This window comes from Panthera tigris, chromosome F3 (assembly GCF_018350195.1).
Source record: "Panthera tigris isolate Pti1 chromosome F3, P.tigris_Pti1_mat1.1, whole genome shotgun sequence".
NCBI classification, from domain to species: domain Eukaryota; kingdom Metazoa; phylum Chordata; class Mammalia; order Carnivora; family Felidae; genus Panthera; species Panthera tigris.
The window spans coordinates 10,858,725-10,879,334 of record NC_056678.1 but is presented as its reverse complement, the minus strand read 5'-3'; the positions used below and the strand labels follow the sequence as shown (position 1 = coordinate 10,879,334).

The 20,610-nt window shown below is 48.4% G+C and overlaps 1 protein-coding gene and 2 non-coding genes across 4 annotated transcripts in view; 1 reads left to right on the top strand and 2 right to left on the bottom strand.

The window, feature by feature from the left end:
- The first annotated feature begins 7,597 nt into the window (after positions 1–7,597).
- Positions 7,598–7,669, top strand: TRNAP-AGG. Its single transcript has one exon. It is a non-coding gene; the product is annotated as a tRNA-Pro (tRNA).
- A 658-nt stretch (positions 7,670–8,327) lies between these two features.
- TRNAP-CGG lies at positions 8,328–8,399 on the bottom strand. The gene has a single exon. It is a non-coding gene; the product is annotated as a tRNA-Pro (tRNA).
- A 4,388-nt stretch (positions 8,400–12,787) lies between these two features.
- Positions 12,788–20,610, bottom strand: part of RCSD1 (RCSD domain containing 1) — a 73,951-nt gene continuing 66,128 nt past the window's right edge. For both annotated transcript variants that reach the window (XM_042976221.1, XM_042976222.1), the window contains exon 7: positions 12,788–16,420. In XM_042976221.1, coding sequence (XP_042832155.1) covers positions 16,388–16,420 — 33 coding nt within the window. In that variant the 3' untranslated portion in view covers positions 12,788–16,387. The remainder of the gene's footprint in view (positions 16,421–20,610) is intronic.

Here is a 20,610-nt window from a genome sequence, read left to right as displayed (position 1 = left end):
TTAGCACAAGAGTGGGGCCTGGTGAGAAAACCCAAGTGCGATCTCTCATTTTGGGTTTTGCCTAAAGTCAGCTTTATAAATGCCGGTCCTGATATTTTTGTTGTTTTAGCCTTCCAACCTTGTATGCAAATTCATAATAATTAGCATTAGTGAGAGAAAACTAAAAAAGCATGACATTTTGCCCTATAAGATCCTAACGAAGTGTGTCTGGAATGTCCATTGAATAGAATACAAATGCATTCAGTGAGGAACTACTATGTGCTATAGCTGTAGAACACCTAGGCTTTACTCTCAAAAAGTGCATAATCCACCAGAGTAGACAAACAGGTACTAGATTTTTTTTAATTTTGTATTTATTTTTGAGAAAGAGAGAGAGAGAGAGAGACAGAGTGTGAGCAGGGGAGGGGGCAGAGAGAGAGGGAGACACAGAATGTGAAGCAGGCTCTAGGCTCTGAGCTGTCAGCACAGAGCCCCTCGCAGGGCTCGAACTTGTGAACCATGAGATCATGGCCCCAGCCGAAGTAGGACGTTCAACCCGTTTAACCGACTGAGCCACCCAGGTACCCTGGTACTAGAGGTTTTTTGATGCTTGAAGAGAAGGGCGAATAAAGGAGAAACCCAAGGCCAACAGGGGCAGTGGTTCTCAAAGACACATGCAATGTTACAAGCTTCTCTGACTGTGATGTACCTCAACACACATACCTTCCCCTTCTGAGAACCACTGGCCCAAGAGATGTGTGGGAAAGATAGGTGCACAGAGGATGTAGCATTTGAGATGGACTTTAAACGATGAGTACAGGTTCACCAGAAAGTGGCAGGAAAAGCAAACTCAGAAACAGGAAAACAGTACCAGGTGCAAGAAATAGTAAATCCTGCATGGTTTGGAACTTCAGAGGAGTGAGGGAAAGAGAATGCTGGAAAAGTAGGCTGTGGTCATCTTTTGAAGAGCCCTAGGTTGTCTTTATTGCACAGGCGGTGGGGAGAGGTAAAGGGGGAGGGACAAGTTCAAGCCTGTGTTTTAGGAGGGTGACCACTGCAGCAGACCAGGTGAGTGGGAAGAGAGGTAGAGGGGAAGACAAGGAGTGGAGAAGCATTTCAGGGAGATGGTGACAGGGCTGGGGATCAATTGGATGGGAAGTCTAATCAATAGAAAAGAATCCAGAAAGACAGGTGTAACCTCTAGTTTTTGGCCTGAGTAAAGAATGGTGATAACCAGGCAACCAAAACTAAGAGCCGAGGAAGAGGGGCTCCTGGGTGGCTCAGTTGGTTAAGTGTCTGACTCTTGGGATTGGGACTGAGTGCAGAGCCTGCTTGGGATTCTCTCTCTGCCCCTCCCCTGCTTGCGCTCTCTGTCTCTGTCTCTCTCAAAATAGATAAATGAACTTTTAAAATATGTACAAAATAGCAATCCCTATCAAAATAACACCAGCATTCTTCACAGAGCTAGAACAAGCAATCCTATAATTTGTATAGAACCAGAAAAGACCCCGAATAGCCAAAGCAATCTTGAAAAAGAAAACCAAAGCTGGAGGCATCACAATCCTAGACTTCAAGCTGTATTACAAAGCTGTAATCATCAAGACAGTATGGTACTGGCACAAAGACACTCAGGTCAATGGAACAGAATAGAGAACCCAGAAATGGACCCACAAATGTATGGCCAAGTAATCTTTGACAAAGCAGGAAAGAGTATCCAATGGAATAAAGACAGTCTCTTCAGCAAGTGGTGCTGGGAAAACTGAACAGCAACATGCAGAAAAATGAACCTGGACCACTTTCTTACACCCTACACAAAAATAAACTCAAAATGGATGAAAGGCCTACATGTAAGACAGAAAGCCATCAAAATCCTCGAGGAGCAATTAGGCAAAAAACCTCTTTGACCTTGGCCACAGCAACTTCTTAACACGTCTCTGGAGGCAAGGGAAACAAAAGCAAAAATGAACTATTGGGACCTCATTAAAATAAAAGGCTTCTGCACAGCAAAGGAAACAAAGCAAAACCAAAAGGCAACCGACAGAATGGGAGAAGATATTTGCAAATGACATATCAGATAAAGGGTTAGTGTCCAAAATCTATAAAGAACTTATCAAACTCAACACCCAAAAAACGAATAATCCAGTGAAGAAATGGGCAAAAGACATGAATAGACACTTCTCCAAAGAAGACATCCAGATGGCCAACCGACACATGCAAAAATGCTCCACATCGCTCGCCATCAGGGAATACAAATCAAAACCACAATGAGATACCACCTCACACCTGTTGGAATAGCTAGCATTAACAACTCAGGCAACAACAGATGATGGCGAGGATGCGAAGAAAGAGGGTCTGTTTTGCACTGCTGGTGGGAATGCAAACTGGTGTGGCCACTCTGGAAAACAGTATGGCAGTTCCTCAAAAAATTAAACATAGAACTACCCTATGACCCAGAAATTGCTCTACTAGGCATTTATCCAAGGGATACAGGTGTGCTGCTTCGAAGGGACACATGCACCCCCATGTTTATAGCAGCACTATCGACAATAGCCGAAGTATGGAAAGAGCCCAAATTTCCATCAACTGATGAATGGATAAAGAAGATGTGGGATATATATACACTGGAGTATTACTCGGCAATCAAAAAAGAATGAAATTTTGCCATTTGCAACTTCATGGATGGACCTAGAGGGTATTGCGCTAAGTGAAATTAGTCAGAGAAAGACAAATATCATATGACTTCACTCATATGAGGAATTCAAGATTCAAAGCAGATGAACATAAGGGAAGGGAAGCAAAAATAATATAAAAACAGGCAGGAGGACAAAACATAAAAGACTCTTAAATATAGAGAACAAACAGAGGGTCACTGGAGGGGTTGTGGGAGGCGGGGGTGGGCTACATGGGTAAGGGGCATTCAGGAATCTACTCCTAACTTGGATGTAAATAAATAAATAAGTAAATTCATATATACAAATAATATACATATAAATATACATATAAATATAGATATAAATATACATACAATATAAATAAAATATGAATAAACATATAAATAAATTCATATATACAAATAAATTTATATAAATATATATACAAATAAATTTATATAAATAAATAATTTATGAATAAATATATAAATGAAAATAAATAAATAAAAATTTTTATAAAAAATAAAGAAATTTATATATGAAAATAAATATATATACACATATATATGTAAACATATATAAATAAATATATATTTATAAATATATATTTATATATAAATATATATGTATATATTTATTTATAAATATATACATATATATGTAAATAAATACATATACATATATATAAATATATATATGTATACGTATATATAAATATATATGTATATGTGTGTGTATATATATATATATGTATATGTGTGTGTGTGTGTGTATATATATATATATATATATATATATATATATATAATAAAAGCCAAGGAAAAGAAACTGGTCTGTGAAGACAGCTAACGAGCTGGGACTTGGACATAGCTTAAAATGCCGAGAACACACCATGGGCAACCAGAAGGCAATTAGATATCGAGGTCTGCTGCCCGGGGAAGCCGCAGAAGGGCTACATGGAGCCTGAGAGGCTGCCGTGGCGGTGAGGTGCTCTACAGTACACGGGAAAAACGACCTCTGGGACATCACCTGCTTGGAAAAGTCAGAGGGCTTGTCTATCCGAGCACTAGTTGCTGGGACTCCTGGATGACACCCGGATTTGGCCACCCCCGGACCGGAGCACAGCAGCCCCCCTCCCTTCTTCCCTAGCTTCAAGCCCCAGCCAGCTTCTCCCCGCATGCCTTGGCATTCTCTCCGGTCCCCCAAAGCCCGTGTGCACCCCCCACAGGTAGGAAAACCAGGCCAGAGAGAACAAACGAGAACACCTCCACTGTGAGTTGTTTCGCAGGGGGCTGGCCTCCACCTGAAAGCGAACAGAATGAATTTCCCATTCACATCCTTTCTAGAGCCTTTCATCGGCTCCTTATTGCCCTAAGCATGAAGCCCAAGCACCTTGGCCGGCATGCACATCCCTGCAGAGTGCGTTTGTGAGCCCCTGCCCTGTGCCCTCCAGCCCACACTCCAGTCGTGCAATCCGAACCTGCCTTCGGCTCCAGCCCTGCCCCTTCACGCCCGCAGGGCTCTGTTCTCGCTGCTTCCTCAGGCTTCAGGCCTCCCTCTGTCCCTTGACGGTCAAAGTTTATCTTCTCGTCTTTCTGACTATAAGTGGAGGGTGAGTTCCTCTAGAAAGGTTTCCCGCGGTCTGTAATACCTACGCCGCCCTGTGTGCACTTGACCACTGCCATCCGGTACAGCTCTGTACTCCTGATTTCTAACGCATCGTCTTTAGGTTTTAGTATAGGATTCCTCTCTCAGGGTCCTTGCAAACACACATGGGAGTAATGTATTGGGCGGTACGTTCTCAATACATGTTAACTAGTATCATATCAGCACTTGCTTGCTATTATCTACTTACCTGTCTGTCTCCCATATAAAATGGTCCCCCTCTAGGGACACGAGGGACTAGCCATACGGTTCCATGTTTTCCCAGGGCCTTCAGACAGAGCCTGGCACACAGCAACACTCGTCTCCTATTACTCTCACTCTTGCTCCCCTCCTCTTAGCCACACTGTCCCCATTGCTATTTCTGGAACATTTCAGGTACACTCAGGTCTCAGGGTGTTGGCACTGGCTTATCCCCCTCTACCCAGTTGGTTCTTCCAGATACGGACCTGCCTCACACCTTCCTGACCTTCTAGCCTTTGCTGCCATGTTATCTTCTCAAAGAGGCCTATGCTTACCACCCATTCAAGTCGCAAACCCTCCCTATGCAATTTATGTCTGCATTATATTTGTCGGATGAAGAGATCGGTGAATGCTCATTAAATTGATCTAGTGAAGTTACAAAGAAAAAAACAATCATGCGAGGTTGTTTGAGCCACAGCCCTTACACTGTGGTTTCTGATCCTGCTGTAGAAAGTAAATGGGAAAACAAACCCAAAACCTTTGGATTCCAATCATTATTGGTTAGCCGCCCGTGATCCTCACTCAACAAACCTCCTTGTCTTCCCATACCGCTTTCCTCCTCCTAGAAACTTCCCTTCACCAGCTCAAGCAGTCCAGGCAATACGATCAGAATCCACTGAGGACTTCCAATCAAGTCAGAAAGATCCTTTTAATGGATGACTGCCTCTGAAAAGAAGGGGCTCCTTGGGGGAGAACTTTCCCCACAAAATCAATAATAAGAAAAAGTCATGCACAGAGGCCTTCTGATGACAGTTATCTACACAGGCCCATCGGCTCACAGACTTCCTTTTCCATGCAGTGCACAAAAAATGCAGTTGTGGGGCGCCTGGGTGGCTCAGCCGGTTAAGTGTCTGATTCTTGGTTTTGGTGCAAGTCATGATCTCACGTTCATGAGTTAGAGCCCTGCGTCGGGGTCAATGCTGCTGGTGTGGAGCCTGCTTGGGATTCTCTCTCTCCCTCTCTCTCTGTCCCTGCCCTGCTCTCTCTCTCTCTCTCTCTCTCCCCCTCTCAATAAATACACTTAAAAAAAAAAAAAAGATAAGGGGCACTCAGGAGCATCTAGTGCTGGCAAATATATACAGACAGAATTTTCTAGGGCTGGAATTAATGGGAGAAATTAGGAAGAGGGTGACAGACACCAAAATTTCACACAGCTATTTGTGATTGTGGCAGAATCTTCCCCCACCTCCCGTATTCTCACTGGCGTCCTTTCCCTCCTTGTCTTTTAAGATCTGTTGCTAGAGGCATTGGAACACTGTGATCTGTGGGTCGCGATAGCAAGGGGTTTCTGGAACACTGAGAATCGGATTATTCACAAATAGATATCAGAGTCAAAGATGAATCCCAGGCCACCATGAAAAAGATTTGCCTGAAGCTGAATCAATTTCATTGACATTTCTATTGCCAGGATGGCTTAATTCAGAAGGGTTGCATTTTTTGCTAGAAAATATTGAAAATTAGAGTTCTAGTGTCTATGATATTTCTGGGTACCAAATTGGGGTAACAAGAATAATGGGGGTCCTTAGAGAGAGGTTGACTGTAGAAGTACATGTCGCCAGGCTTCTTCATTCACTGTGACGGGGAGAAAATGCTCCTTAAGATCCTCTGCCTCCCTGGACCCCACTTCTGCTTCACAGAAACCTACAAGGGAAGAATGTCCCTTGCAGAGGGTCACAGGTCACAGGTGTTCCTTCACCAGGACACAGATATTTATCACCGTGGGTTAGGCAATCGATATTCTGAAGTTTTGTTACTGTCGGTCTTCCTGCATCGTTGTGAGAGGCAAGTGAGATACTCCGATGGAGCCTGAAGAGTAATAGATAAACTGTTTTGCAATCCCTGGAGTGCAGTAGGAGTAAGAAAAAAAAAAAAAAAACCCCTGAAAACAGTAATAACTATAGCAAATTCAAGCGGGAAAGGAGAGCACAGAGACACCTTGTAGAAACTGAGGTTTTCAGAAATCTGAAGTGGCGACAGTAGTTTATCTCACAAGTCATAATTTTTAGCTCCTCATTCTTATGAGAAATAGAAACTTCTTGGCGGCTCTTCCTGCCCATGGGTCCTGTCCTGGGGCTTTAATAAAATCAAAAACCATAGGAAGAAAGTTGACCATTCAGTGTCTGGTACATAGTATTGTACTGTTTGTTGAGCAATCAGATGAATGAACGCACTGATATGAAATAAAACAAATGAAGGGGTCTATTTAGGGTAGCCATCCTTCCGCTTGTTGTTGCCGATCTGGTTTGTTATTTGTTAGAGAGACAGTTTACCAAGATTTGTATTGTTAAGGAACTTGAAACCAGTTCGCCAATTACTGAGCACCAGCTCTGTTGGCATAAGTTTAAATACTAAATATTTAAGAATTTAAAATATAGTAAGCAAGTCATGCCATAAAAGATACTGGGACGATCGGACACCAGTTATAATGAATTACACAATTGGTTGCCAGTTATACAGATTTCAGTGTTGGTGTTGGCATCTTGTCCTCCAATAAATCATGATTAGAGGAGACAAGACTGCACCCCAGTTATATGCCACATACAGTTGATTTTAATATGTTACAGGATCTCTCCGGGAAGGTCAGAGTTTGGGATTTATCCGAAAGGAGATTTTCCAGCTGAAGAGAATAGTTTGAGTAAAAACACAACGGGAATTCACAAGGCTTGGAAAGGTGGCATTTTGAACCCTAGGATAAAAGGTAGTCCTGAAACCGACAATTTTACTATTATTAGAAAGCGCAAGGTCTAGAACACGGTAAGGGAAAGTGTCTAGGATTTTCCTGCCACAGGGACATTGCAACAGACACACTGCGATCTTTTAGCGATGAATATAAACAGACTTATGGTTTTCGAAATAAGAGGTAAATATTACGCTGGTAACGAGACCGTTTGTTTTCTTCTGTGTCGGATTCTCGAAGATAAAAAGTTAAAAAGGAAAATAGAAAACTCTAGAACACAAAACCATACGAACGCTGGAGACACAATATGTAAATAACCACTTGGGGGCGCCAGAATAAGTATCTTTCCCTTCCTTTAGTATAGCAGGCAGGCGGAGACTACATCGGCTCGTTGGTCTAGGGGTATGATTCTCGCTTAGGGTGCGAGAGGTCCCGGGTTCAAATCCCGGACGAGCCCTCCTTTTTAAAAAACTTCCTTGATGAATTAAAAACTTTCTGACTCTTAGAGCAATACACGCAATAAACATATGTTGGTGCAAAACTCGAAATTGAGGTTTTTGTTTTTGTTTTTTTTTTGAACATTACACCCGATACCATGAAAAGACAACGTGAAAACGTAAAAGTTTGAAAACATTTTAACACTTTGGAAACGCTGTCCCTACCCCGGCCAGTGCCCGAGTCGCGCGCGTGGGCAAGGGACGCAGAGTTCCGTTCTCGGTTGCCCGCAGGTGTGGTTTAACCACGCCCCACCCCGCGCCCGTCCAGCCGCGGGCCGGGTGCTGGGCGTCTGCAGGTGGACGGCGCGCCCCTTCTCGCCGACCGGCCAGTGCTCGGCGCCCTGCCCACGTGCGGCGGGGGTGTCGGGGGGACCAGGACTCTGCACCAGGCGCCTCTCTTTCCCAGCGCGCGTGCTGTAAGGGTACAGCGGTTCTCCCCCTTGCTCTCCGACGCACCGTGGCCATTTGGTACGAATGGATCCCATTCGATTTCTTCCTTCGCAAAATTGGGGGAATCAACATTCGAGCTCAAGGGACCAGAGCTCTCTGTTTCATGTAAGTGTGAGTAAGAAAAAAAGAATGAAAGTGTAAAGTGCGGAGGGAAAGAAAGAAAAGCCTGGGCTCGTCCGGGATTTGAACCCGGGACCTCTCGCACCCGAAGCGAGAATCATACCCCTAGACCAACGAGCCACTCTCGGCAGAGCGGTTCCCGGCGCCTCCCTTCAGCCTCGCCCCGCCTCTCGTCGCCTTTCCCGCCGACCCGACCTGCGACCTTTCTCCCACCGCCTGGACCGTGCACCCGCAGCGGTGGGCCTCGGAACGCCTCTCGCCTCAGCTAGACCACCCAGCGCCCGGGTCTACGCTGCACACGGCGTGGCGGCGGGCGCGGAGGCCGCGGCTGGGAGGGTGCGGGGCCCCGCGGGGTGCCGGCCGCGCAGCGTCTCGCCGCCGTCAGCGCTCGCTGGGCGCGAGGGGACCGTCGCGCCTGGCTCAGCCTCCCGTCCGCCCCCTCGGACGGCAGCCCGCTGCTGAAAGCAGGCGGGCGGAGCGGGCGCGGAAGAAACCCCGGAGGAGGGTTAAGAGCTAACTTTCCCAGTGCTGCTTATGGGATCTTGCAGGTACGGAGCTCGCAGGATGTTCGCCACGTCCCGCCCGTAGGCACTACGGGTCTCCCTTTGCAAAGGGAACGGAGGCGCCACACGCCAGGTAGCTCGCTCGGGGCGGTGGGCTAGAAAGGCTTCGGAAGGGGCGGCAGGTGGGGCGGAGGCGAGAGGCGCCCAGAAGGCTGCAGGGGCCTGGAGGACTTCCGGCCCGGGCGCCCCGCTGCTGCGGGAGGGCGGGGCCTCGACTCGCCCGCCCCCGGCGCCCCGCCCCCGGCGCCCCGCCCCCGGCGCCCCGCCCCCGGCGCCCCGCCCCCGGCGCCCCGCCCCCGGCGCCCCGCCCCCGGCGCCCCGCCCCCGGCGCCCCGCCCCCGGCGCCCCGCCCCCGGCGCCCCGCCCCCGGCGCCCCGCCCCCGCGCCCGCCTCCTCCCAGGGCTGCGGAGGGCCAGGTTCAGGACCCCAAGCTTCCTTTGAGTCGGGGTCCGTGGCAGCCGTTGCTCCGTAGCTGTCAGCTCTCCCGAGGGGTCAGTGTTCTTGCCCCTTCACCTTTTGGAAGCTCCCCGCTTCCCCCAGCTTCTCTGCTCTTCGCCTCTCCCTTCCTCCTGAGGCCAGCGGGCTCTTGGGGTGTCTCTCAGTGACTGAAGGTCAGGATCTGAGCTCACGCCCTTGGCGGGGGCGGAGGGACACAAGTGAAAAGCCCTCAAATCAGAGAGCAAAACTAAAAAACCTTTTTCATAACCGAATCTGGCCCCGTAGTGATCCCAGAGCCCTGCCCGAGGACGTGGCGGAGGAGGGCAGCCCGGCCAAGCCCTCTATTTGCTCTGATGGCAGGTCAGACTTTTAACGACACCCTCTCCTTGTCTGAGGTTCCCCTCCTCCTCCTGAGCCGAGGTTTCAGAGCTTCGAACTCCTTCGTAGTTTGAGGACAGGTTCGGGGTGCGGTGGGTTCAGGGGTGACCGCGGGGCGGGAGGAGCTCTCAGCAGAGTCCTGAGCGATCCGCTTTGCCCTCTCCTTGAGACGGTGCCTTCGCTGGGCTCACTGTGCCCTGCCTGAGCTGGAGCCCCCTCCTGGGGCTCATTCCTTCCCCTCGCCAGGTGCCATGGGAGGTAAGGCTGGAGGCCTCTCCTGCCTCTGCCGGTGTCCGCTCTCAAGGTTGTTGTTGAATTTCCCACGCTTGCTTTCTCATCCCTTAAGCTGTCTGCCGTGACTTCAGAGGGCTCCAGCGAGACAATGCAGCATGATCTCCTTCTTCTGTAAGGGACCGTAAGTGGTGTCCAACATTTCATCCATGTAAATGTGACTTGACTGACGCATCTGCCCTTTTCCAGATTTCTAGGTGATTTCCTGAAGTGACATGGTCAAGGGAGGTGACCGTTTTTGTCCTTTGACGACTTCTCCGGCTCTTGAGGCAATTCCATGCCAATGAGCTTAGCTTGGCTGGTTAGCAAGTAAGGTGGAAACTGGCGTGGAAGAAGGGTGGTTCTCGGAGAACTTTGAAACCTGTGCTTTGATGTTTTAATTTTACTTAAGGGATTTGGGGGCATCAAGGCTTTTTGAGAATGACGGTAGCGTTAGGAGTCCGACGGAAGAAAGATACCTTTGACTTGGGGTCAGATGCACGAGAGGAAGATGGGGAGATTAGAGAAGGTCCATTAAGAGATGATTAGAATAACGCTGGGAGGATGTCAGCCTTGAAACTGTGAATGGCTTTAAACATCACTTAGGTTCCTATTTTATGATTAATGGTTGTGTGCCACTGAATTCGGACCCAATCTAGACCTCAGCGGTGCAGAGTTGGTTCTGCCATGATGTGGTTACTCTTTGGAAATGAGAATACAATTTAATCATACGGCTCCGCCATTCAGAGGGACCTTCCTGCTCAGTCGGCCCCCGGGACTGGACTCTCCACTGGGTGCCGAGCCTTGTTTGCTGCCTGTGAGGTTAGGCACCAACTGCCTCTCAGGCCACCGCAGTTGTCACCACTGGCAGATCTGCTTCACCACTGCAGGCCATGTCCTGATCCAAACAGAAACTTGAATCTGCTCGCACATGCGTGTCTTTTTCCAGGCTCCAGTCCAATATCCCATAGTAGCTTCAGCTACTTTTTACTAAACACATCTCTGGGTTTCGATGTGGTTTCCCCTCGGTGACTCTTTTTCTGAGGTTTATCTCATGCCTTCCTCTGGATTTTGCAGTCCCTGGATCATCAGAAATGAATCTTTGGAGCTGCCTCGGCCTGAGCGTTTTCACTCCCAAGTTTGCACTCGATTTAAGCTTTGAGAGTGCACGAAGTCCTAGAGGGGATAGAAGTCCAAGGTCTAGATTGTGACAAGAACTACGTTCTGCCAGAACACCATTTCCACCAGCACATCTTATTTTCCTTCTGTTTCATACACACTTGGTCTTGCTCTGGAAGTTACTGGCTGGGGAGAAGAGGACAGAAGTGCACGGTTTCCAGGGGCAACAAGTGTGATTATTCATGATGGTGTGTGACAAGGAAGAAAGATAGACGATTACATATCGTAAGATCTTAATTTTGTTACAACCAAGAATTAAAACAAAACAAATATATATATGTGTGTATGTATATATATATATATACACACATATATATACACAGATTTAAAAACTAGAAAAATCCATAAAATCTTAACACTAGTGATTTCTAAGTAGAGGAATTACAATTTTTTGCTTAATTATTTTTCTTTTCCTCCACAAGTTGTTTAAAATAAAGTTGTACTGCTTTTATAATGAGGAAAAAAAATAAGGATAATGAGTATCTTGAAATCACAAAGGAACACAGAGGGCTTAAAACTTTCTTTGTGCTTGGTGGAAGACAGGAGATACAGAATCAGAGGCAATGCAAAGCAGGGCCTTTGCTTTTTCATGCCAGCTGCTTCCAGAGGTGGTCAGTGACTGTCACCCCTGAGGGGCCAGGGGCAGCTGTGATGGGGATGTGCCCGGCACCATGCCGCACCTGCGGCTTCCTTAGATAGTCTGATAGGAGTGACCAGTGTTGGAAGTCCTATTATTTTGAGTACCAGCCATATATAATCATCCTAGAGTCTTGTTCTGAATGCTGGTACATTCCAGACAATTCTAGTACATTCCAGTACAATCCAGTCCACTCATTCTTTTAAAAAATAGGCAGTCGAGAAGTGTGATAACTGACGTGACAGGTTTGCCTAAATTCAAGAACTTTCCTGAAATCTGTATGTAAAACTACACCACGAAGGGCCAGAATCATTACTTACGGGAGTACCCAGGGGGACTCTTGCTCATTTTGACCCCTTCCTTCTGTATCATGTGCCTCTCCTGGCATCTCCCTGGCAATGCCAGGACCAGGGTGTTGCAGCTCCCACAGAGAAGCCCACAACTTGCCAGGATTAGAAGGAATAAGAAGTCTCTTTGCTTCTGTTTTTGAGGGGGATGGTTTTGCCCTGGTGGCTCCCTTTTCACTGAGAAACATGAAACATACTCGTTGTCTCCTCCTCCTCTGTGGGGTCTCAAAGAACCACGGTTTCCTGCCCCATTTGACCACGGTGGAGCCTCTCCGGAATTCCCACAGCTTTGTGAGATTTGAGAGCAGAGCTGGAATAAACGTCTTCTCAGCAACCATAATCTCTGGGGTCGGGACCTCACTGGACTGAGGGGGAACCCGGGTTACCCCAAGCAATACTGGGAGGTGAGAGAAGTGTGTCTCCTGCCCCTAGACTTTTCTATACCTTGCTCTTTTTTTCAACCCCATCTGGGGAGGATCTCAAAAAGCAACTCAACCCAAGCTGGGATGACAAAGGAGACTTAAACTATTCCTTCTCTCAGGACATGCATTTTGATTGGGGAAGAAGACCGAAGCCAGTGGGATCAGGGGCTAATTATGACATTTCAGGCATCTGGTATCAGATAAGGGAGGTGTTGGGTAGCGATAGATGTTGAAAATAATCCTACTCCAGCTCTGAAATCAGTTCAATCATTCATTACTTAACAAATATTTATTGAGCACCTATAACGCATGAGGCACTATACACAATGAAGAACAATACAGACATCATCTTTACCCTCATGGAGCTCCAGGTTAGCTCTGGACAAGCAACACATTATTCCATGAAATCATGAGACTCATTTTCACTGGTGGCTTATGAAAAGAAATTCCATTTTATTTGAGTAGCGCTTGCATTTTGCTCAGTGGTCTTGGTATCTTCAGAAGTCATCTGGTCACACATCATATAGAAGCATTCTATTCATACTATTTTTACCTGGTCCATAGAGCATCAAGTTGATTAAAACAAATTTAATTCTTTAGTAAACAATGGAATAGTAGTTTGGTGTATCTGGGATTTCCCTGTTGGACGCATCTGGCGTGTGTGTGTTTGCCTACCCAGCATAATTCCCTTTGGTAACAGCACCCCATTTGAGCTCCGTTGTTCCCATTCACAGTCCTTGCAGATTGCACAGGATTGACCCTTAGCTCCTGGCAGGGGGTCAGGGTGGTGGTGTCATGTGACCCAGGCCTGGCCAATCTGAACTCTGCATCTCCTTGGTCACAAAGACTGGTTCAGCTAGGAACATGTGATCCACAGGGGCCTATAGAAAACCTTTGCAGGATTTCCTCCCCCCCCACTCCCCCCATGTTATCGAAAAGAATCTGCTTTTTCCAATTGGTTTGCAGGCTGTGAAGAGCCTGGTTGGGAATATGGCCAACACAGAGGAAAGCAGAGACCAAGAATGAGAGGTTTCTGATACTGAGTGTTGTATTTAGGCCTATCCATGGATTTGTAGGTTACTCAGTATATAGGTAGAGAGAGAGAGAAAGGCAGGGGGAGAGAGGGAGAGAGAGGTTGATTCATATAGTTTTGGTTTTCATCAGCCAATCTGAGTTGGGCTTCTTTCATTAGCAACTGAAGGTCCTCATTCATTCAACTAAACTATTACACTCCCTCAAGTATTTAATCAAAAGAAGATGATGAACCGATTGCCTGTCCACTAGTTTCTTCCTTTTATTGGACATATATTTACTGTCTAGTCTACTGATCACAGGCCCAAACCAACGTGGTTCAGGGTGACCTCAGTGAGGAGAGTGGAGGGCTCAGACCCCGGGGCTTCTTGTGGTCATCTGGTTATCTGGTTCCACATGCAACTGAAACAGTGTCACAGCCCCCTATTAAACACGGGCACATCCTTTCAAAGCATCCGGGGTTTTTTCCTTGCTCCGTTTCTGGAGAAAGGGAGGATACAGTTTAAAATTCAAGCTGGATGACAGAGGTACAGGAGGAGGGACTCTGCCCCCTTTCTTTCGCCTTGTAGCTGTGAAGAATCGGTGTTTTCTTTCAAGCCTATTAGGGAAGCCCGAAGGAAACACAATCTTCCTGGCCCGGTAAGGACCTGGAGCTATCTAAGACAGCCCTAGATTCCTTTGATCCTCAACTTGGAGACCCCAGATCTGCAAATGCAACACATAATCAGAGTTGTTTCGGGAGAGGAGAGGGATAACCGGCTGGCCTAGCCTGTGGCGGGACCCGGGGTTCTGAGGTCCCTGCACTTTGTGAACTCCCTGCTGAGAGCCCCCATCACTAATGACAACCTCTGGGAATAGGGTCTCTGCTTTCTCACAAAAGAGGTTCAGCAATGTGACTAATAGGGGCCCAGGCAGACAGACAGGTATGCTGACCCCATCACACCTGCTCCTTCCGTGTCCCATTCCCGTCATTTTGTATTGCTCCTTACTCACCTGCTGCTGTAAGGTGTAGCCGCCCCAGACGAAAAATAGTTTCATCTTCACATCTACATCCCGTGCTTTCTGTTCCAGTCCTTTTTCAAGTCAAGGGAAGTGGCAGATGTCCCCTTTATGTCACACATACTCATAATCATGCACACATTCACTGAACTCTGGGCTGAATATGCGTGCGTGTAGAAATAACCCAAAGACATATATAATCGTTTGCGGGGGGGGGGGTATACATCTCTGTTGATGATAGATAGATAGATGATTGGATGGACAGATATACATTATATAGACCTCAAATTAACTGAAACACACATCTCCCAAAATTCTGCGAAAACATAAAACTTCTAATATTGGGCTTGACTATGTTACAAGTTTTAGAAGATGCATGTATTTAAAAATAGTTTTGAAAAAATATATATCCCAAGTATCGACACTATTCTGGCATTAGGAAAACTGTAACAGGATGAAAACATAGAGGTACCGGCAGTGACATAAGGCCCTTTGTCTGGAGGACTATTTTCTGAGTCAGGGTAGGAGGTGGTCTAACAGGCCTCCAGAAAAACGACTGCCCACCTACCTCATCAGCACAACGAGACACTGAAATACTCGAACCTGAGTAAGAACCAACCCTAAAGATTAAACATTTATGTGGATTGACCTCTTTGGGCACGAGTGCATCAAGAGGGGAGGAGGGTATTAGTCAAGGAACGGGTAGTCAGGCCCCTGTTCCTTGCAAAGCCCCTGCACTTTCCACAAAGAACATTAAAGCGAAAGCTACCCAGTGAGAACAGACTGAAGACCCAACCCTCCTCCTGAGTCTGGAAAGAGAGCCCGGGCTTTGATTCCAGAGCAGCTTCCCAGGGAATCTAGGAAGGATGTTCTAGTTTTGTACCTTTCAAAATATGATGCTCAAAGCACCTCCCAGGAAAGATCTACTCCATGCTCAAGATCTCCTCCTGGAAGTGCAAATCTCATCCCTCCAGGCCCAGAGGGCAGGCATCGTTAAGGAATCCTTGCTCTGCACACAGCAAATGCAGCACACGGAGCCGTGAAACCTCTTGACATCTGCTTCTCCATGAGGTTTGCTCCCTGCCTCCGCCTCCTCCCCCCTCCCCCTCGGCAGAAGAGGGACGGCTAAGCCTGTCACGTCCCGGTGTACCAACAACTAGAAAACTACCCAAAAGTAAAAGCTCCCTCTGGATGGAACAGATACCTATTTTTTTAATGTTGCAGTAAGTATCTCTTTCCAGTCCAAGGATTAAAAACTGGCTGGCCAGTTCAAATTTGGATGAAGCTGAGAGGCTGTCTCCGGGTCTTGATACAATGTAAGGTCTTCTGTAACTTACAGGATTTATATTTCCAGCGACACTATTTTCTTTTGTTCCTAGCCGGTCTGAAATTAGTTCTTACATCTGAGAATCATAAAAACTTGTCAGAACAGTAAAAAGGCTATCACTTTACACAAACAAAATCTGATTAGATAAATCAGAATCCAGTTCCGACGTCAGCCGCAGGGACAGGTGGGTGTGGATAGGATTCAGGCCCCGCAGCTGACCAGTATTCCTGGGAGTTGTGACCACAGTAAATTGTTTTAAATAATTTTTGTTTGTCTGCTTTTAACCAAGTCCAGTAAGTGACACAAACTCAGGCTGATAAAAGGCTGCTGCCCTCTGCCGGATCTCTGTCTGCAAGGGGACGTTCAGCGTGGAGACCCGGAAATAACACGCTCTGTCTTCAGGCTGCCTCCGACCCACCACGAAATTCTGCTTTGGCTTCATTTGCTGCTACTACTCTCGCTGCTACTTCTAAAGAGAGGTCTCCAGCAGCTGCATCACTAGGCACAAGGAGTTCTTCACATTTTAGTGTCCTGGACAGGAGTGTCATCCTGTGAACAGAGGAGGAAAGAAGGAGTTAGGAAGAGACGGTGGGGAAAATCCTCAGCACATCTTGGGGATGCCAGATCGAGCAATAATTGTACCACCAGTAGAAGTGATGGTAATAATAACACTATGTGCTTGATGTATTTTTTTTTTTTTTTTTTACATGCATCAACCCATTTATTCCTCACAAAAGCGACAGGAGTTAGGTACTTCTATTAGCCCTGTTCTACAGGTGGGGCAATTAAGGCACAGAAAGGTCAAGTGACTTCTAGGTCACACAGCTAGGAAGTAATGGAGTCAGGATTCAAAACCAAGGACCAGAGCTTGAGCCCTCAACTACTAGGTGACATTGCCTGTTCCCTGACACCTGACTTCCCATGTGCTTCCTGCCCTAGCTTCTTAGCCACTACCTCACCCCACTGAATTTCATCTTCCTGTTACGCTGCTCCAAGATCTTTGGTGGCATAAAAGTGCAACAAGAACAGAAGGAATCGAAAAGAGAAGGTGGATACTTAGTAAAAGGACAGGAAAATAGCTTTTTATTCAACACTATCCAAAAGTATAAGTTTTAGCTCCCTCTGGGATGAGCTGGCCTTACCACCGTGAGTTCTCCAGCTGGGAAAGAGACATTTATGAACGCACCCGAGGCATCAGGTAGCATGTGCCGTTGGCCCCCCCAACGGACTATACTGAGTGTGTGGAGGCGCCTGAGTCTCTGGGGGTGTCTGTCCTTGGGGCGGTCGGGGAAGGCCTATGGAAGGCCGAGATTCAGTGGGAGGATTTCCAGGTAGCAGTGAAGGTCACCTCGGTTGGGGGTGCAGGCGTTTCTGGTGGGGGGCGGAGGATGCATCGCATCTTGTGGAATGCAGGGTGCTGCGGGCCGGCTGGAGTCCTGCGCCATCACAGGGGAAAGGGAATGGATGGGGGGAGTTCAGCATGCTGAGGAGGGTGAACTCAAGTGGGATCAAAGGTTTTGCGGTAGGAGAGTAGCCACGGAGGTGGCATTTTCGGGATGATGAGCTTGGTGCTCGTGTACGGGGCGGGTCTGGAGACCAGGGATTCCGTTCGGAGTGGGTTGTGACTGCAGAGACAAGAGAGGGCAGAGCTGGGGCCACGGCGGAGATGGAGGGACAGCAGAAGGCACCAAATGGGAAACTCCCTGAGACCCAGATGATTAGGTAGGGAGGTGGGAGAAATTAAGTACCTCATCAGCAGAAACGCTTAAAGAGAACAAAGGAAACCAGTAGAACCCTTTGGCTTCCAGTAGAATGCAAGTGAAGACACAGCAAGCAGGAGAAGTTTGGTTCTGGGTGTGAGGGGCTGGCAGGCATCCGAGCACAGTGCCCTGTCCGTGTGGGGTTGGGACACAGGCCAGGCTGGTGCTAAGCAGTCAGGAGCGGCCCAGTGGCTGGTGGTGAGGCCCAACCTCAGGGGTCAGTCACAAAACACAACAGCTAGAGTGTGGGAGCCGGGGCTGAGGACAGAATGTGGCAGCTCTTCTTTAGGAGGGGGAGGGAGGGAGGCTGGCTGGGTGGCCCAGTGCTGACGGACACTGGTGGGAGGGAGGTGGCATCCGGGGCAGGTTGGCAGCATCAGCCCCTTGGCAGAGGTGAGGATGACCAGTCTTTGGTGGCACTAAGAGCTTCAATTCTTAGTTCAGAGCAAGACCACAAGGGGAAGCAAATGAGAGGGAGACAGAGCGATAGGGGAGGGGCAGACTTGGGGGCTATTTCTTTAGGACTGGGCAGATCAGAGCAGGTCTGTAGGCAGAAGGGGGTGAGCTACTGAGGGGCTAGAAACCTGGAAGAATACATGGATGGATGAAATCCCCAGTGTCACCCCTCACTTAAAATGCACAGACACACACTACAAGCGTCCTGTAAAAATGTCCAGCAACTGGCATTTGGGGGAAGCCAGATCACAGCAGATGGGGGTTCGTCTGAGCAAGTAGGGACCTGTTCTCGGATTCACACGCTGAGGGTCTGAGGCAGGGAGCGCCCCGGCTGCTCTTCCTTTCAGTCACCTAGGAGGTGAGGTCGTCTGCAGAGCGGGAGGGGCTGGGGGAGGAGTAACTGAGGAATGTGGGTGAAGACTGGCTCAGCCCGGTTGGTAAGAGTTCCTAATAGATCCAGGCAGCATGGCCGTGTGAATTGCACAGTGACACGCACGAGTCTCGGCAAAGAAGGTGGTGCGACGGTGGCTTAGCTTTGCAGATTAGAAAGAGAGGAGGTCAATGGGAAGAGGGCAATGAAGGGGGCACCCGGGTGGCTCAGTCCGTTGAGCGTCCGACTCCTGATTTCGGCTCAGGTCATGACCCCAGGGTTGTGGGATCGAGCCTTGGCGAGGAGCTTGCTTATGATTCTTTCCCTCTGCCCCTCTCCCCCACCCACATGCACTGTCTCTCTCTAAAATAAAAAATAATTGGGGCGCCTGGGTGGCTCAGTCGGCTGAGCGTCCGACTTCGGCTCAGGTCACGATCTCGCGGTCCGTGAGTTCGAGCCCTGCGTCGGGCTCTGTGCTGACAGCTCAGAGCCTGGAGCCTGTTTCGGATTCTGTGTCTCCCTCTCTCTCTGCCCCTCCCCTGCTCATGCTCTGTCTCTCTCTGTCTCAAAAATAAATAAACGTTAAAAAAAAAAATTAAAAATAAATAAAAAATAAAATAAAACAAAATAAATGAGGGCAATGAAGGTGCAGGATAGCACTGAAGTGCCAGCCATGGACCTGGTCCCTGTGACCCCCCTGAGTTCTCAGTGTAGGACAGGTGCTAAGGGAGGGGCTGAAGAGGGAAAGCACAGGAGTGTGTTCCCAAGTGAGGAGAGACAGGCCAAGAACTGAGGCTCGGAGACCTGCCCACTTAACCAGGAGGGAAAAGTAAACAGAGTTCTAAAGGCAGGGGAGGCCCAGGAGAAGGTGGTATCTCATCAGCTGAGGGAGAAAGGAATTTCGAATCAAATACTGAGAGATCAAGGAGAATGCCCGGGAAAAGCAGTGGAACCAGGCAGCGAGGAAGCCACACTTGTCGGTCCTATGAAGTCTTGAATGTGATGTCAAACATCCTGAGTGTCGTCCTCGGGGTAAATTTATCTCTGGCATCACCTGAGCGCCCTACACGGTACTGGGTACGTAACAAGCATCTGAGAACCACTTGTTCAGTTTATTTACAGTGTGGGAGCCAGATCTTACTCGGTGCCCTCTTTCCGGGGGCGCTTTGCCTGTACACAGAAGCCCGTGTTGTGATTTGATATAGCCAGCCTGTTCCAGGACTGGAGTTCCCGGAATGGCTCATTCTTTAAGCACCAAATGTTAAAATACTTGTGAGGGGCTGGGTCACAGGTGGTTAACCCTCCACAGCGCCGATGCCTCGGGCCTACTTAGGCGGCCTTCCCCTGCTCTCTCTTGAAGGAGTCGCTCCGTCCTCTGTGCCTCACATAGGGCTGCCGTCCCTGGAAAGAATCACATTTATTCCCATCTTGTCTTTGTTCATCTCTTTATCTGTCGTCATTATTGAGAGGGACAAAGAGGATGGGAGTCGACACGCCTCCCGGGATACAGGAATCCGCGGATGTGCAGAGATGCTGTGTGATGTAGCTTATTCTGATGACTAGAGCCCATGTCCGTCATGTCAACACTGAGCTCTATGACCTTGGACAAGGTCATGTCCCCTCCTGGAGCTTCAGCTCCTTCCTCTCGAAAACCAGGAGGTTGGAGGAAGGGTGTCAAAGTGTTGTGCCTCCGTGACAGGTGACAGGTCAGGAGGGGGAGAAGGACAGAGAGGTGGGGGGTGGGGAGCTACTCTTTGGGACCTGGGCCTGGGTTTGGAAGCAGAGCGCTCGTGAGGGTGCGGGCATCCGGCTCCCTCCCCAGGGCTGTCAGATACAAGTGACCCGAGAGGTCCAGGTGAGCCTGTCCCAAAGCTCCCAGAGCTTCTGCAGGAAGCCTTCTCTACCTGAGACCTCCCTGAAGCTTTCCCACCAGGGTGACTTCCTAACCCTTCAAGACTAGAAGATGCTGCCAGTGAGACGGGAAGCTCTCCTGGGAAGACAGGCGCCTCCTAGCCTGAAAATAAGAGGCAGCAGCCACTGGCAGGTGGCCACGTGGACTCAGTGGCTTCATCGTCAAAAAGAAGTGAGGATCTGAGGGGCACCGAGGTGGCTCAGTCGGTTGGGTGTCCGACTTTGGCTTAGTTCGTGATCAC